General features: G+C 47.4%; 1 protein-coding gene across 4 annotated transcripts in view; it reads right to left on the bottom strand.

The window, feature by feature from the left end:
- The window catches only part of MYH11 (myosin heavy chain 11), a 105770-nt gene that overhangs the window by 45252 nt on the left and 41611 nt on the right, over positions 1-18907 (bottom strand). For 2 of the 4 annotated variants that reach the window (XM_074346290.1, XM_074346292.1), the window contains exons 5-9: positions 9223-9325; positions 7510-7530; positions 5179-5271; positions 2335-2398; positions 195-293 (exon numbers count right to left, since the gene is read on the bottom strand). In XM_074346290.1, the coding sequence (XP_074202391.1) occupies positions 195-293; positions 2335-2398; positions 5179-5271; positions 7510-7530; positions 9223-9325 (380 nt within the window). The remainder of the gene's footprint in view (positions 1-194; positions 294-2334; positions 2399-5178; positions 5272-7509; positions 7531-9222; positions 9326-18907) is intronic. The other 2 variants (XM_074346291.1, XM_074346293.1) reach the window with 1 other exon arrangement.

Here is an 18907-nt window from a genome sequence, read left to right as displayed (position 1 = left end):
TCGGTAAACAAAAATGACTGAACAGAAGCCACCCTCACTCACTGAAAAGAGAGGGGGAACATCTGCTGCCCAGCGATACAGCTGTTTCTCCGGCAGGATCTCGGACCCTGTTTTAATAGCCGACTGATTAACCCTGGATCATGATGAAAGGGAGGGCTGAAATCTCCCAACACATGTCCTTGCTCATCACTTACTTCTCATTTTCTCCTTGGCTCCAGCTATCAGATAGTAAAAGATGTGGAACGTCCTCTCGTCTCTGGCTTGGCGAATCGCACGGGACTTTTCTAGCAGATCTGGGATGGGAGGAGTTAAGAATTCCGGGGATATCACATGTATTCCTCACCAAACCCTGTCACACCAGCTGCTGGAGGGGGACATCTCCAGAACCCGGGAGAGGCTCCCTGGAGAGTTCTGGAGAGTCTGATTGCAGGGGCAGGGTCAACCCATCCATGCCTGATCCATGTGATTTGACCTTCCAGTTCTGGCTCACTGACCCAAAATGAGACCACTGGGTGCTGCTGGTGGGCCCCAGTACCAGAGAGAAGTGAGGGGAACAGAGGGAAAAGAAAAATCATAAAAAGACAGGAGTCAAAGGATTCCAGGGTCCAAGACTCATGGGAGGGGCACGGAATGAGATGTTTTCCCAACAACCTCACCAACCCCACTTCTGTAGAGTGAGCTGTCTTTATTTTTTACATTATTTTTTATTTTATTACTTTTTAAATTTGGGGGGGTAATTAAGTTTATTATTTTTTAATGGAGGTGCTAGGGATTGAACCCAGGACCTTGTATGTGCTAAGCATGCACTCTACTACTGAGCTATACCCTCCCCACCCCTGTCTTTAGATAACAGAGTAAAAATAATTACATCCTCTATGATTTATTAATCCCTGTGCTAAAGGTTTGACATGCATTGTCTCCTTTCAACCTCATAAACTATCCTAGGGACTAAGTGCAAATATTTGCATTTTCAATGTAGGGGAACTGAGGCTCAGGGGAGCTCAGAGAAGGCTAATTTCCTAGGAGCACACAGCTAGGAAGTGGCCAAGCCAAGTGTCCGTGGTGGCTAAAAACACACCAGCCAAGGGGCTGGGCTTCGCAGAGCTGGATACCAGCCCCGGCTGGCTGAGTGACCTTGACCCAGCTGACCAGCCAACTAGCCTCAGGAGACTGTAAACAGACTCCACTAATTAATCTCAGGAGAGCTGTTCTGACCTTGGGGGGTCAGTGGTATAGAGACCATGGGGCTTGGGGATGATAGGAAGGGCCCGGGGGTGGCTGGGCTGTTGTACCAGGTGGATTTCCCATGTAAGAAGCAGGTTCTATTTGACTATAACAAAATCAGCAAAACCCTAACGGCTGAAGAATGAATGATCACTTCTCCTCTGTTTCCCCAAATCCACTGGATTAGACTGTGTCCTCCCCCCGCTCTCTCATGTCAGGTCATACAGACTCATTTCTCTCCTCAAGGCTTCATCTGCAATTCCAAAATCCAGAAACTTCTAAAAGTCAGAACTCGGTGGTGATATCTGTTCCGAGCCCACACAAGACTATCTATGGTCTCTTTACCCCCCATAGGAGAATATTGGTGTATTTTGCTGTATCTCATTTAATCCTGGCCCAGCCCTAGGAGGTGGGGATGGTGCGTGGTCAGGTGGCCCCAGCCATGCCCTGAGCCCCGCCTCGGGGATGCTAAGGGGCACATACGGTCACGGGTGGGCTGGTGGAATTCTGATTCTTTAGACTTACAGGAACAGCTTCCTGTTTGCTTTACCAAACGCAGGCTGTTTCTCTGGGAAAGTTCTGGTTCCACTGATGTTCTGGCTGTGGGCTGGAGCTGCTCTGTTTCTAAGAAGGACAAGGGGTCTGGCATTTGGGCTTGAACTCTGGATTAATAAGGATGAAGCCGAGATCTCACGATAGCCAATACTCAACCAGCCCTTCCTCTGTCATGGTTCTAAGCACTTTATGTAAATTAATTTATTTTATTCTCACAATACCTCTATGAGGCAGGTACTATTACCATCCCCATTTCACTAATGAGGCTCAGAGAGGTTGAGTAACTGGCCCAAGGTCACTGAGCTAGGGAGAGGTCCACCCAGAATCAAACGGAGGCTGCTTGCAGTCCCCAAATCCAGGGACCACCACACTAGAAGGCTTGCTGTTCAGGGTAAACAACCCCAAGGAAGATTTATTCTGGATGGCACCCAAGAGCCTGGGGAGAGAGGGGTGGCATGGCTCTTATGCCTTTCTTGGAGCCCCTCAAGTGCTGGGCAGGAGGTTGGTGGGGCCCGGGGTCAGGGTCCCATGTGGCCCAGGTTCAGCAAAGGATACATGTCTCAATGTTGGCTCCCACGATGTAACCCGTGACATCGAAGTTGATGCGGATGAATTTGCCCTGCCGACAGGAAAACACAGCTCACAGTGGGTTCCCAGCCTCGGCCCCTCACCCCCATGCAGCAGGCAAATGGGGAGGAAGAAGTCAGGGAACATTCAGGGGAAAAAGAAAAAACCAGAGAGAGGTTCTTGCGAACGCTCGAGCCTCACAGGTCAGCACCTGCTGAGCTGGGATGATTGAGGGTCTTACGGGGGAACTTAGAAAACACTTTCACAAGTCAATTTCACTTGCTCTTGCAATGACCCTCGGTGCATCATAGCTCTCCCCATTTTAAAGGTGGGAAAACCAAGGCTGAGCGAGCTAGTGGAACCTGCTCCATATGATGGTGCTCGTAAGAGTTAGAGCCATAAGTAGAAGGCATGTTTTGCCACATCGAGTGGCTGGAGGGCTCCCTCCCTGCCCTCCTGCCCAGAAACATCCTGGGCCTCCATGATCCATCAGGCCCAAGGTCATCCAGCTGCAAATTAAACCTCCCCTTTAGGGCAGGTGAGTATGAACAGTAATGCCAGGGTGCTGTGCTATCCACGCAGGCCCTGCAGACGGGGCTCTGCCAGGAGGTCTGGGCCATGCCCTCAGCCCCAGGGACCAGGGGACCATCACATCTCTCCACCTGGGGAAGATGTCAATCCACCTGCCCTCTGCCTCAGCCGAACCACAGAACCAAGGACAGCCAGGTCCAGCACCTGGCAGCACCGGCCCTTTTCCTACTTTCTTAATAGCTGGCAAAGCATCACATCCTTACCACCACCACCACCCAAAACCCATGACGTACGCAGTGGGAGGCAACTTCCCCTAGGTTCCCTCAGGCCTCGACAAAACCCTCACTCTTTTTCCATCAGGAAGTTTGACAGTAGAATAATTTGGGACAATGACAGTCATTGAAGCTGCAGCAGAGGAACCTGCTGGTCCTGGGTGCCAGCCCTCTCCCCCTCCCAAGAAGGCAGAGGGCATCAGTGAGCAGAGGACATTGTTAGGGGTTAACTTTGAATTTGCTGTCATTTGCTGACATGTCAGAAACTTTGCACTGGATTGCAACAGACAAATGCAGTGTTTCTCAGTGGAGGCAGCACAGCCACCATGAGGATTTTGGAAAGGGGGAAGGACTGTTGGGCTGTCACATGATGGTGGCAGCTACTGCTCTTCATGGACAGGGGCCAAGGATGCTGGGCGTCCTGCAATGACCAGGAGAGTCCCAGACACCAAGCACTAGCCACGTCCCCTCCGACTTTCAAATGCCCCCTAGGATACTCACGGAGGTGAAAAACCAGTTTGTAATTAGCTGAGCCTAGACCTAATGGTGTTTTAGATTAAAAAAACACACACAAAAAAGGTTAAGTGTTGTTCTGATATAAGAATATCACATTTGTGTAAACCTAGAGCAAATTGTTCTTTGGTTCAGAGCTTTCCCAAGAGTATGTCATCATTCTGGAAAATCTCACCCATGGCCTCAGTCCCCAGACGAATCCTCCTTGTCTCAATCTGCCTTTGTGCCTGTCAAGGTCACAGTGACTCCAGGTATAAATGCAAACATCTAACTAGTTCATTGTGTCTTCATATGTGGTCTGGTCTGAGCACTGATATGCTGAAATGCACATTTTAATTATGAATTGTTTTGTTTTGTTTCTCCTTCATATTACAGCTAGGGCATCACACTGGGGTTTTTCTAATCCGATGTGTATAGTAGGTGATGTTATCTATGATTCTGATTTCAGGAAAGGAAAGGGGACACTGTATGGTTATTTGTTAGAAGTGGGTCCTGGGGTTGACAGGGCTGGGGGTGGCTGCGTGAAGACGCAGGACACGGGTACACCCAGTAGGGCAGCTCTACGTGGGCGGAGCAGAAGTGCCCATGAAGGGTTTTTCACAGGGTCCCCTCCAGTGATTGACAGTTCAGAGGGTCTCCCACATATCAGCAGGGGACCCCTCACTACTGGAATTCAGATGCAGTCTTCCGTCTGAGTTTCTTCATTAAGATACCTTTCTGACTGTCCTATGGAGCAGCCCCCTTCTTTTGTGCAACAAAATAATTTTTGTCTGTGCCATCAACCACCCACTTTCGGGGCTGTCTCGTCCCTGTTAGGCTCAGGTGAGGAAGGGGAGGTCCCTGGAGCCTGGCAAAACCTGTGTGGGGAGGTGTCACCTTCTGTCTCATTTACTGTTGGCTCCCCAACTAGACCACAAGCTTTGTGAAGTCAGAACTATTCGCTGTGATCCTGTCAACCTAGTTCAGGGTCTAGTATACAGTATGTGCTTAATAAAATGAATGAAGCAAATGAAAAAAGCAAGAGAGAACAGTGTGCATAAAAATGCCTACCAGAATGATTGTATACAGTAGGCACTTAGTAAATGTTGAAAGTTGCATGTGCCTGGTACATAGTAGGTGCTCAATTCGTGTTTTGCTGAATAAATAAATATTGCATGTAAGTATCTAGCCCCTACTAGGTGCTCAGTCAATACGAACTGAATAAATTATGAATGTCAAATATGTCTGAGTATACAGCAGGTGTTCAATGAATATTTGTTGAATGAATAGTGAATGAGTGAATGAGGGAGTGGGTGTCTGGAGCGCTTGCAGACTTGTAAGGTCAAAACAGGACTGAAGGCAACAGTGTAAAATGCTGTGGTGCTGCACAGCTCTACCCCTTCAGCCTCAGACATCCCCTACACACACACAAACACACACACACACACACACACACACACTCAGGAGGAGCTGACACCAGACTTTTCCAGAATGATCCAAGACTTTTCCAGAAAACCCACATGGCTTTGGTACTTACAAATCGTGAGGAGTTGTCGTTCTTGACTGTCTTGGCATTGCCAAAAGCCTCCAGAATGGGATTTGCTTGTAGAAGCTGCTTTTCCAGCTCACCCTAAAATTCATCCACATCGAGTTATGGGAGAAGTGATGCAGGCACTGACAGTTCTGCCCTGGATGCAAGTTGTCACAAAACTCTGCCCTTAACCCATAGGTTCTTTCCTATTCTATCACCTATCCGCTCTCAGACGCCAAGGCTAATGTCCAGATTTACTGGAGGATTTCAGAAGAGAAACAACTGAGCTTTCTTAGAGCCAGGACATCTGTTCCCTAGGAAGGCCACTTTTCCCTAGAGACAGCCTGCTCATCTATGCGATATCATTGCCACCCAGAACTCTGGCACTGCGCAACACCAGGATGTCATTTACATCATAGTGAATGATGCTCCCTGGAGTTGTGCAGTGCACGACCTGCCCTGCTGTACATGGCAGTCCTACTGCTGCTTATGTTTGACAAGCAGCTTTCCTCAAGCCTAAACCATTACAATCCTTCTGATGGTTTTAGTGCAATCTTGTTGCAGTTTTTCCTTTCTCAGGACTAATTTTCTGAAGTCTTCTATGAAAGATAAGTAAGGAATGTGCAAAACCCACCGGAAATACTTCGAACTGACTGCAGAACAAAGCTTCAAAGCAGGTTGCCTGAGCTCCATTCATTAGGTTAAATGCAGCTGAGACCGTACACAGCCCACCTGCCCCCTCTGAGGGGGCTCCTGTGCGCAAATGCGGTCACGTGATTAATCGTGGCGGGAAAGGACCAATGAGGTAAATCATGCCGGGAAAGCAATGAGCTGCTCTCTGTCTAGCCCCACAACGTGGCAGCTGCAGACTGGCCCAGCGGCTCCCCTGCCCAACTCCTCCTCCAGGCCGCCCCTGGGGAGTGTTCGATTCTGAGGGATTTCTTCTGTTCTCTTTGCTGATTTCCCTGCCCTCTGCCAGGGTGGCTGGGCCGGGCTAAAAAGAAGCTGGGAAGGGTTCTAGAAGGGAAAAAGGGAGCACGTGGCTTTCTCCTTGCACCAGGAGGGCATCGCGGGTGTCTGTCCCTAAAGGCACAGAACAGGAAGCCACCACCAATTCATGTGTTTATTTATTCATAGACCCTCCTCCTTCATAGCTCCCAAAGAAGAGGAAAGAGAAGTGTCATTTCTGTGAAAATGCCGGCCACAAGAGGAACCCCCGTAATGGGGACTTGTGGAAATTTACAATGAGAGCAATGGGATTTGCTTGACCAGTGAGAAGAAGACTAAAGGGGTCGCTTCTGTCAGCACAACTTGGGGTCCAAATAGCCCCAGAAAAAGGTTCCCTTTCTAGAATGGGAGTTCCAGCTGGTGGAGCCAGAAGGTCGTTTTCAGGAGAGCTTTAAATATGGAGATCTGGTCCAAACCACTCATTTTATGGAAGATGAGACAGTGGTCCAGAGAAGTTAAGTGACTTGGCCAAGGTCACATAGGAGCAGATCTCAAATGAGAAGACTGATTCTCCTTCTGATCCATTCCTGACAGTGCTGCCCACGTCTAACTAAGACGGATTAGGGGTGATCCTAGCACACACCAGGATCCCTTGATCTGAGGGTCTCTTCCAGGCTGGGACCCATATGCCAGCCGCCCCCAAGCTCTGCGTTAGAGATGAGTCCACATATGCAGGGGTTTGAGCAGGGCCTGGTTGTGTGTCGCATAGCTGGGGCCTTACCGTGCCACCAAAGCTAGTGCATCGTGAACCCCAAGACTTCCTGTTTCTGGAGCCTTGGGTCAAGCAACCGGCATGCAAAGACAGACACACACTGCACACACATGCACGGGACACACGAGTGCACAGGGGACAGGGCTCGGGGGAGAGATTTAGGGATAATGGCAGGGAGGAGGGGGAGGCATGCCACAGCAGTGCCATTAACCGACTGTCAATCAAGCCAGGGAAGCTTTAGGGCCGGAAGGTCCTAAAAGGCTCCATCAGACAGGACAGACATCTCTAGGGCCTTTCAGTCAGGGGTACCGGCGGTGGGCGCGTTGGTGGGAAGGGTAAGGGGATTCATTTTGAGCTGGAGAAATCCACTCCAGGCTGGAGGACAACCCTGGGGGTTCCATTCCTGCGGGTGGGCAAACGCGCCCCCATGCCCCGCGCCGGCATCAGACACCCGAGGGACAGTATTTCAGTGTGTTCGCTGGTCCGGGTGGTGAAACTCAAGGGTCTAGTCCATTCTACCATCAGCTACGGGACTCGGTGGGTGCAACTGGAGCATGCAGATCTACACACACTCCGTGCCTCCCGTACACACCAGGAAAACACTGTCAGTTACTCACGTAGGCAAAAGATGGGCCTTGCTGTGGTTGAACAATACAGTATAAAACAAATGGCAGTGTTATTTCGGTCCCGCATACATTGAGGTCTGGAGAATATATGATTTCAACCCCCCCTCCCACCCTGATCCAGACAGCTTGGATTCTCCAAGATTCTCCAACTTGGAAAGCAGCAACTTTTCCTTGATTCGGTTTCCTTTCTCTCTGTTTCACTTGCTTTCCTTTCTAATTTCTTGGCGACTCAGACATTTCAAAGGTTTTTATGGGGGGAGGGTATAGCTCAGTGGTAGAGTGCAGTCCTGGGTTCAATCCCCAGTACCTCTATCTAAATAAACAAACTTAATTACCACCTTCAAGTTTAAAACAAAACAAAACAAAATATTAAAAAAAAAAAAAGGTTTCTGTCATTGCTGGGGCCAAGGCGCACTCTTTTAAAGCCGTATCCGGAGAGATGCTGTCTGAGATGTGTCCTCACACGCAGAGAAAAAAGTGTCCAGCTTGATAAAAATCAGTGATTATTATTAGGTATTCTTATTTCATATTTTTACTATTCTGCCATGTAAACTTTGGGGCGATTTGTTCTTATACACCGTGCCACAGACAGTCCGGAAATGCCAGACCATGGGTTTTCTGCATCTGTCTGAGGGACAAAGGTTCCCAAAGCCCATGCCCACCCCCAATCTCTGAGAGTCTCCAGACAAGCTGGTCTCCATGACTCCTCCTGCGTCGCCTCTGAGCCCTGGAAGCAAGACCCAGAATGGCAGGAACCGATGACATGCCAAGCCATCTTCAGGCCCCTACTCTGCCATCCTCCCAGCCCTGGACCTGCAGACGGAGGCGCTGGCAAGTCCTTCACGCAGCCCTGTTGCCTGTCCCCTCCTCTGGGACAGACGAAGCAGGGCTAAGATGGAGGAGGAAGAGAGGGATGGACCCAAGAAGGGATGATTCTAGAAAACTACTCGTCTTTTCCTTCTAAGCCCTTAATCAAACTGTGTCATCATGGGAAGTGTGTCACCGTCACTGGAAGCTCAGTGACTAGAATGACAGCGTCTCAGACTCACTGCTGGGCCCCTTCCTGGCAATGCCTGGCACACAGTGGGTGCTCAGTCAAGGACACTGGACCAGAGCCTATACGTGGATACCAATGTTCCCATCCCCAGGGGCCCCAGTTGAAGGGACATGTGGAGGAATGACAGGTGTGTCTCAACACTTGGGAATTTACGAAGATTCAGTTCAAGCAATGCTTCTCAAGCAGGGGTGACTGTGCCCCCCAGAGGACACCTGGCAATGTCTAGAGACACTTTTGGATGTCATAACTAGGGGAGGGGCTGCTGTCAGCATCTAGTGGGGAGAGGCCAGGGATGCTGCTAAAACTCCTGCAATGCATCAGACAGCCCCACAACAGAGAATTACCCAGTCCAAAATGACAACGGTACCACACTGAGAAGCCTTGATGTAAATCAGGATTCCTCCCATTTCACAGAACAGAACCCCTCAGGATGATGATCCTGGCTAAGGCAAGGAATCGCCCAGACTCAAACAGGCCCACCTGGGTAGAAAAAGACTCCTGCAGTGAGCTGTCAGAGGAGGGACAGTGAAACACAGTGAAACACTGAGTCCTGGCCTTCTCACCGGTGCTGTCTCTACCTTGGTCAGCCCACGAGCCCGGAGGCCCATCTGCTAAGGCATGGCCACGGAACCAGAGCTGCCACTCACCGTGATACTGGTGTCCTTCTTGCCTTTGTGGGAGGAGGCCACCATGGCCAGGTACTGGATGACTTTCTTGGTGTTTTCGGTTTTCCCGGCTCCAGACTCGCCTCTGAAAGACATGGGAACAGTGACTCACCAGAAATAAGCCCACACAGGTGCTCTGTGAGCACCTTTCCACAACTCCGGGCCATTTGTCAGATGGGGAAACTGAGGCTCCCAGAAGGGAGGAGACTTGCTCAAGGTCACACCACTGGTAGAGAGCTGGGCTGGGCTTCAAACCCTGCTCCAGTATCTCAATCTACTCCTCCCGAGAGGATGCAGGAAAGGAAGCTGATGAAAGGAATAAAAGAGAAAACCTGAGTTTTCCTTCCAAGGTCCAAACTTAGGTTTATTTAGAACTGTCTGCTTAAAAAACACTTTGTTTCTTTAGAGCAGTTTTAGGTTCACAGCAAAATTAAGCAGAAGTGCACAGAGTTCCTATATCCCCCTGCCCCTTCTCCCTGCACAGCCTCCCCCACCATCAACACCCCTTAACAGTGTGGTCCATTTGCTACAATCGATGAACACACACTGATGCATCATCACCCAAAGCCCATAGTTTACTCTTGGTGTTATACATCCTATGTGTTTTGACAGATGTCTAATGACATGTAGCCACTATTATAGTATCATACAGATGACATCATACAGATTATCTACCTTAAGGACATTATTAGTCGTTAGAGATGGAAAAATCAGGCAAGAAGCTGCCTTCCAGGAAGGACATAAGTACTTCTCAGAGTACCAGGATCTAAGGTAAAAGTTTTAGAAGATCCCCTTTACAAAAAAGAGGAAGGAAAAGGAGGAGGAGAAGGACTGATTATCCCATCAGCCACTGAGCAGACATAAGCCCTTTATCCTCTGAAGAACCCCACACTAATTGCCAGCTGGGTAGCTAATGATCTTGTCAAGTGTCAAAGGGTAAACCTGATTGAAGTAATTCATGCTAAAGTGTAAATGACTGGTAAGTTTAGATCAGTAGGGCATAGTTTGTCTTATCAAAAAAGTACTCCTAGAATATAAGTGGTGGATTTTTTTTTTTTTTTTTTTTTTTTTTACCAAAACAGCCTTCTTGAACCAGCTACCTCTCTTAGCCACTGAAGATATTTTGGTGGACTTGCTTTATCCAAGGGTTCCAGTCACTGCCTCTAACTCCCACTATTTTTAGTGAAAGGAAAGATGACCTCAACCAAATCTTTCCACCCTTCTTGTCCTCCCCTCTAATTTTCTTTTTGCTTGTTTTTGTTTGTTTTTCTTTCCTTCGCCTAGACTCTCATTTGCTGAGCTCACTGAATTTTCTGAAATGCAATAATTTTTTAAAAGTCTGAATGTGTCCACCCCGAGGTCGGTTCAAGGTTCTCCACGCTGAACCCGTGCCACCAGTGCGAGTGCAGAGCTTGCCCTTTTTCCTAATTAGGAAATAAAGAAATTAATTTGCTCTCCCAAAGGCCCATTAATAACTTGGCTCGTGGAAGAAAGAAAGAGAGCAAGAGAGAGAAAGAGAGTAAGAAAGAAGGCAGGGAGGAAGGAAAAGGAACATGTGCCCTGAATTGCTAGGCCCAATCCATCCAGAAACGGTGTCTGATCTCCAAGAAGGCTGAAATGTCTCACTGCATCTCATGATGATGCTAACACTGTCCTCTCCCTCTTCCTAATGGTCCTTATTCCCAATGGTCACATTATTTCACGTGTCCTCAGAAGCACTTTATGAAATGGGAGCTGTGGAGGCATTATCCTCATTTTCTTGAGGGGGGAAAATTGAGTCCAAAAATTTTTTTTTTTTTAATTTTAAGGAGAGAACTGACTTTTCAAAGGGAGCAGAAACCCTGTGCTAGTTGTTTCACATGTATGATCTCCTTTACCTCCCCTCCCTCAATCCTGAAGGTAGCACATAACACTTTCATGTTATTACGAAGAGGAAGTTTGGCCCAGAGTGGGTAAGCAACTTGCCCTGGGTCACACAGTGAGGCAAGGGCACATTCAGCATTAAAACCAGGTCTCTGGTTCCAATGCAATCAGGACTCTCTACAACATTTTGCCGAACCCTTCCGTGGCACAGGCCCAAGCCTCTAGGAACTTGCTTTCTAAGGCCAGAGAAAGGGAATGGGGAAAAGGAAATGATACGTGTTGAAGGGCTACTCCAGGCTATTGGGCTTACAAGTCTTTTCATTTAATCCAACAAACTAATGAAGGACCCATTCATTATCCCCATTACCCACATGGGGAAACTGAGGCTCAGAGAAGTTGAAGTAAAGTGTTCTAGGTCACAACTGCTCCTCTATCACACAGATAGGAAATGGAGGAGTGAGGTTTGAATGTGAGTCTGCTTAATGCCAGAGCCCATGATCTGCCCATTGCCCTTTTATTTTTTAAAGTGAGAAAAGGGATGAAATACAGAAAAGACAGAGCAAAGTCTGACCCCACTCCATCAAAGACTTCTTGCATGTATACTGGGAGTCTTCACTTGCCTTAATAGGCTTTTTGAAAATGTGACCAGGAACCAATGAACCAAGCCACTTGGTCAATCACACCTTAGTATGAATTACTTCAATCAGGCTAATATCTAAACACTTGCTAGACATTACCCCAAACTGAAGAGGCCAGGTTCTTCTCAGAGCAAGAAGAGAAAATCTGAGTATGGGAAATCATCTACATAGCTGGCCCATTCAGGTCCAAGCCAACAGTAGGACAGCAGTGCACACAGCGTCCCTGAATCACCACAGCCCCTCTCCTTTCCCACAGTGATTTCCTCACTTTCTACCTCTGCCTTCCGCCTCTCCCACCTCCTCTCTTTCACCGCAGAGACACAGGCATGACCATTTTGCAAGGGGGGGGGGGGGAGTGGGACGCAAACTCTGGGAATCTGCTTCTCCTCCCGTGGCTGCTTGGCCCAACTGTTTCCAAGCTTTATTGATAAAAATAAATTGTCCTGGGATGTTCAGCCAAAGAAAACAACCCAAGATCCAGGATCATGGGCGTCTGCAGATTAATGTACCCAGGGCTGCTTCAGAAAATTAATATCTTTGCTTTTCTGACCCCCAGACTCTGAGGATGAAGATGTCTTCCTAGTCTGAGCACCTTAAACCTCTGTCCTGTTTCTTAGGGGCTTGGTGCCCAGCTCCCTCATACCAGGCAAAGATCTGGACTCATGACCATATATGGCCTCCTGACCTTGTAATTATCCCACTGCCAAGTCCTTTTAATTAGTCCAGCCCCAGAGCCTGGAAGGAGCTACCCATTGGCTGCTTAGTCCCTCAGCCCCCAGCAGGGCAAACTTTGTGGGTGTGGCCCGTGGGAGGGCCCTGTGCTTGATTTAATGCTCTGAAATTGCTACCTTGGAATTCTTCATAATCTTTGTACAAGAGGTTCAGCATTTTCATTTTGCATAAGTTTACAAATCATTTAGCTGGTCCTGGCTCCCAGGGTTGAACACCGCTTCCGAGTCCATTTCAGCCTGTGGTCTACCCTTGGTAGCAAAGCCAAACTGTCTCTGAATCTCAAGAGTTGTTCAGTCCTCATGTGATTCCCACCCCTGAAGCCAGCAAAGTCCTCTGGCATTTGTACTGTCCAACTCCTATTCATCCAGCAAAGCCCAGTTAAGCACTGCCTCTATTTTGAATACTACCTCCAACTCCTCAGGCAAAAGCAGTGCCTTTGCCCCCAGCAGCATCAATCAGCAGAACAGCACTAATGGGCTTCAGGGCCAGACTGTCTGAGTTCAAATCCCAGCTCTGCCAGTTACCTGTATATGACCATGGGCAAATCATTTAACTACTTTTGTGCCTCAGTTTCCTTATCTATAAAGTGGGTATAATAAAAGCACTTCTATGATTGCTATGAGGATTAAATGAGTGGATATATAAAACACTTAGAACAATGCCAGGTACACAAAAATGTTAGCTACTGTTACTTTTACAACCATTTCTCCCCTAATGCTCATATATTCTGTTTATATCAGTATCTTCAATATTCATACTATCACTAAAATGTAACATTTTTCCATTGTTTAAGCCAGGAGTCAGCAAACCATTTCTGTAAAGGGAAAGATAGTAAATATTTTAGGCTTGGTGGGTTTTGAATTCTGTCCTAACTACTAACTACTGAGTAGTCCTAACTACTCAGCTCTGCCTTTACAGCACAAAAGCAAATGTGTAAACACATGGGTGTGGCTATATTCCAATAAAAAAAAGAATAGACAAGTTTGGCCCATGGGTCAGAGTTTGCCAACCTCTGGCTGAAATGTTTCAGCGCTTTCCTGTCCATTTTAGATTAAAGTTCAAACTCCTCCGCAGGGCCTAGAAGACCCCACCCACCTCTCTCTGATCTCATGCGTCACCCCCTAAAGATGCCCACATCCTAATCTCAGGAATCAGTGAACGCCTTATAGGGGAAAAGAGACTTTTTAAGGTAAAGATCCAGAGATGGGATAATTATCTGGGATCATCCTGGGGACCCAGTACAATCACAAGAGTCCTTATAAGAGGGAGGTGGGGTTGGGGGGCAGAGATAGAGATTAGAAGATGCTATAATGCTGGCTTTGAAGATGGAGAGAAAGGCCATAAGTCAAGGAATGTCGGTGGCCCCTGGACACCAGAAAAGACTAGGAAACCAAGTCGTCAGATTGTATTAGCATTTATATCCACACACCTAAACAGCACTGTATCACTCATTCCGGATCATCCTTGAGCATCAAATGTTGATTTCCCATAAAATTCCCCTAGAATTAATAATTTTCTTGTTTTAGTGTTTCCCAGTTTTCTATGTATATGTGTGTATATACATCTCAGCCCCAAACTTATTACGATTTTTACAGACCTTCTCTCTGCATTTCATTGTCTTCCCAGCACCCATCGCCACCTGAAATTCCTATTTATCTGGTTCACCACCAGGACTCCCAGGCCTAGCACCTGCCTGGTGCCAGTTGGCACAAAGTAAGTATTTGTTGCCAGAATCTGTCCTCCTGACCTTATGGAGTTTGCTGTAAAAAAATATTTGGGAGAAAAAAGCTAGAAAACGCTTCTGAAAAGCAGATAAGAGACTCCGTTTTCAAGACTACGGCAATTAGAATTCCTTAGCACCTGAACTCAGAACCTGTCATTCACAACTCTAAACGTGCAGGGAAAGTTGCAGTCACAAAAGTCTAGAAACAAAGTGGTTATTGTTACTATCTGTTAATACTGTCAATAAGTCTGTGAATAATGGGATTTGTTAACTTTTTCTTCTTTTTTTGATTGACGTATAGACATTGTTTTTAATGGAAGGAAATGTTAAATACCAGTTAGAAGTTAAAAATATATACGTTTGGGTGTGTATATGTGCGTGATACACACACACAGTCACTCTTGTTCACAGTGGTTATGTTCTGTAAAGTCGCTGCAGACACTGAATTAGTGATCACTGAACCATCATTGCTCCCGGGGGAAATACACGGATAGGTTCCTTCCAGCTTCTGGTCCCAACATTTTCATCAACCAATCACAGTAGAATCACTTTGTTTTACGTGTATTTCTGTTTAATGACACTTGAATTAATATATATTGTTGATTCATTAGCATTGAACTCATGGATGACAGCAGTGGACCTCAGGTCGGGGGAAGCTTATCTGATACATGTATTTTCTCCATGAGGCACATCCGAGACATCTGTGCTTAGGAAAGCTAGACAGCACTTCTGCACTATGCTTCGGGGCCATTTTAAACAGTGGAATCACTAAACAAACAAACAAAAAAAGGTACAAAAAATGCAAAAAGCGTGGCACTAAATAATCCACAAAGAGGACACTTATTTACAGTCCAAGCTAAAACAAGGAGGTTGAATGTCAGCTTGTTCCCTCCCAGCTGAAAACATGTGTGTCTGGTGACCCAGATTTTAGCACTGTACATGGCCTAAAGTGACCACGAAAGCCCCATGAGTATTCGATGAGGGGTTACGAATAAATTTTACCAGTAGGTAAATCTGCAAATATTAAATCAGTGAATAATGATGTTCAATTGTGCATGTGTACATATTTATATCTTTATGTATAGTTACATGTTTTTTTAAGTGTGAAAACAACCAAAATTTTGATCAACAGGGGTTGGTTAAATAAAATACAGCATTTCCAGCCACTACAAGGAGGGACATTGATCTATATATGATCAGACAGAATGCACTTTAAGATATACTGCTGGGTAGAAAAACCAAGGAGAATGCAACCATTGCATTTATGAAATCCAGAGTTCTGGCTTCTATTGGGGAGGGACAAACCCAAGCAACTCTAGTAACACTGGGTCAACATTCTCCCATGGGATAAGTTGTCTGTGGCAGAATCACAGCTGCTCCCTTAAATAGATGTGTACTTCCCAATTTGCCACAGTCTCCACCACTCCCTATTGCCACTCCTGGCCCACTTCACTTCTTTCTATTACCTGCCAGGTTCTTCTGGGCATTTGCACGTGTAGATCCTGGTCTGGGGATAAAATGATTACCTCTAAACAGCCAGCTGTAGATTCACTGGCCATGCCTAAAAATGCATTAAGATAAAATAATCATAGTTTAACAGAAGCCAGTATTAATAGCTACTATGCATTGTTACCCCATACTTTCTTCCTTGGTTTCACTTAGCATGGCTGAGGGCTGAGTGGAAGTTTCAAATATAACTTATAACAACTATTTTCACTGAGCATTAACACATCATCAGGCACCGTGCTAAGTGCTTTTTATGAATTCACTCACTCATTCCTCACAACTTCCCTGTGAGGCAGGTGCAGTTGTCCATTTTATAGATGAAGAAACTGAGGCTCAGAAAGCATAAGTGGCTTTCTGTAGGGCATCTCAGGAGAATATGGCAGAGCTGAGACCAGGACTCTGTCCTTTTCTGTCTCGGACACCAACCACCTCCAAAATGAAAACCTGGTCTGTCCTGGAGCCAAAATGTCCTTGTGTCACCTTGCTAGGGCTTCCAAGTGCTGTCACAGCATTGCTTAGGAGCGAAAGGGACCTAAATGCCCCCATCACTTTAATTCCGCAGCCAGGAGAGCCGGCAAACAGTCTGAGGACCCTGACCCCAGGGTGGGCTTACTCCCAGCCCAGGCTGCTCTGGAGCCAAGACTGGGGTGGGGGCTTCTTATTAACCCCTGTAGCCGCCAGGTAACCTCAGAAGTTTTCCTACCACAGGGCCTGCACCGACGGGTCAGAAACCTAGGGGATTATTACAGGTACCCCTTCTGTGCCAAAGCTGTGTTCAGTTCCCCCTTACATGGCTCCTTCAATTCTCCCAACAACCCTGGGAAATGGGTACAACCAATATCCCCATTCTACAGATGAGGAGACTGAGGCTTGGAGGCTTAACCAACTTGCCCAAGAACAGACAGCTAGTATGCAGCAATGCGGGAAAGCAAACCAAGATCTGTGCCTCCACGGCCTCGCCAGCAAACCACAGCTGCTGCTCTCCTGAGGTTACTGCACCCCTTTGACATTGTGCTCTGTTATCAAAAACACCTTTAAAAATCCTGCGGGCCTTTGCCAGAAAGTATTTCTTCTTTTTCATAAACAAGGTGGAAGGGATAAGAGGAGGTGGGGTCGAAGCAGCAGGCCTGGTTGGGAGCAGACACAGGCCATGGTGAAGCACACAAGGCAGACCCCTGGGAAGCCTGCGGTTCTCCAAGAGTCAGTGCTGGCCCCAGGGGAGAATGACGGAAGGCATCTGTTGGCCTGAGTCGCCTCCCCTGGACAGGAGAACCACCCAACACTTGCATCTCCTGCTGCTGAGTCCAAGCAACCCAAGCCGGGGTGCAGGGGAGGAGCACTGTTTCCAGGTGACTCTCAGGCCTCCCAGACTCTGAGAACATCAGTGTCTGTCCCCAAGCGGCATGCTGGCCTCCCTGAATGATCAGAAAGATCTGTGCTACCTCCTGTCCAAACGCTCACCCCTGCCTGCAAGGCTCTACATGACAGTGTCGCCAACCACTTCCTCCTACCCTCTACCTTCCTCCTGTGCACCAACCCCTTGGACCGTCCCTGCCCCTCAAAACACAAGTGGTTCCCACCTGAGGGCCTTTGCCCTTGCTGTTCCCCGACCTGAATCTCCCCCAAATTCTCCCTGGGACTGACTCCCTCTCATTACTCAGGTATCAGCTCTTACCCCATAAGTGGCTGAGCCAGTGTGGACGGGCTGCAAACCATTTCCTCCAAACCGATGCACTAAATACAAAAGATGTCAGCCATTCCTCACTCCCAATGTCCACAGTCCACGGTGGGACAGGGGCCGGTGGGGCTGTGGCCGCCTCATTTATGAAAGCCAACAGATGAGGTTGAGCCCTCCAACTGGCCTTGAGAAATTTAGCTCCAGGTGGACAAAAACTTGCTGTGTGCCTCTGGGAAAATCTCACAACCTCTCTGATTTCCTCCTCTATAAAAATGAGGTGACTAGACTTGAGCAGTGGGTTCTTATCTCTCCTCTGCCAGGACACATGTTAGTCATGACATACGAATATCTAGCTTACAGGGCTTGGTTCTTAGTCAGATGTACATCTTAGCCATATATATGAGTATGTGTGTACATATATATCTGTATACATTATATATATATATAAATGAGTATGTGTGTGTATATACAGATATATATACAGATATATACACACATATACTTATCCTTATACACATAAGTATTCATTTAAACCTCACAACTCTATGAATTAAGTACCATTATTATCATCCCCATTTCCCTACTTTATTGTGAGAATGTGGAGCCATGAAGAGGTTAAATTCCGTACCTGAAGCTACAAGCTAGTAAAAGGCAGAGCCAGGATTGAAACCTGGATAGTCTGGCTTTTAACAAACCCCACCCTAAACAGCCTTTCAGTGACATGCTTGATGGACAACCCCGAGGCCACACTTAAATGGATGAACCTAGACCCACAGAGAAGTGGAGTCACATTTGATATGGAGGCTGGGGACCACCCGTGTGTAAGTCAACAAATTCACAGAAAGGTAAAATTGAAAAAATTCCTTAAAACATCCTAAAAGCAACGCACCTGGGACTGTACGCAACGTCCCTCCAAAGCAGCCTCTATGTATACATGCCAACTAGACGCGGGGATCCCGAGTGTACGATACGGACAACACAGGAGAGGGAGCGTGCTCGGTGAGGCAAGATGCTCACGCCGTCAGGGCACAGGGGAACGAGCCCAGCGGAGGGCTGGGCGGAGTCCGATGTCTGTTCTCTCCTCACTCTGGAACACATTCATTGGGTGGATGGTGGTCCCCTCACCTGCACTAGATCAGGTGATTGGTTTCTCCTAAGCTACATGCACAGTTTGAGACCCCAGTGCCGAACCCGACCTATAACGGCCATGACCACCCCTGACACACACAACTCACGTTGGCCATAACCAGCCGAGCTGTTTGCTAACGTTAGGGGTAGGAACAGGGGTTAAGAAGGAAGGAAGGATGGAGGGTGTATTAGTTTCCCACTGCTGCTGTAACAAATTACACAAATTTAGTGGCTTAAAACAACACGAAGTGATGATCTTACAGCTCTGGAGGGCAGAAGTCTGACACGGATCATACTAGGCTAAAACCAAGGTGTCAGCTGAGCTGTGTTTCTTTCCGGGAGAGTTCATGTCCTTGCCTTTTCCAGCTTCTAGAAACTGTTCTCACGTTCGGCTTCCTC

The sequence above is a fragment of the Camelus bactrianus genome, chromosome 18, assembly GCF_048773025.1.
Source record: "Camelus bactrianus isolate YW-2024 breed Bactrian camel chromosome 18, ASM4877302v1, whole genome shotgun sequence".
Classification (NCBI taxonomy): Eukaryota; Metazoa; Chordata; class Mammalia; order Artiodactyla; family Camelidae; genus Camelus; species Camelus bactrianus.
Note: the sequence above shows the minus strand (reverse complement) of the source record. Positions and strands in the feature narration are given on the sequence as shown.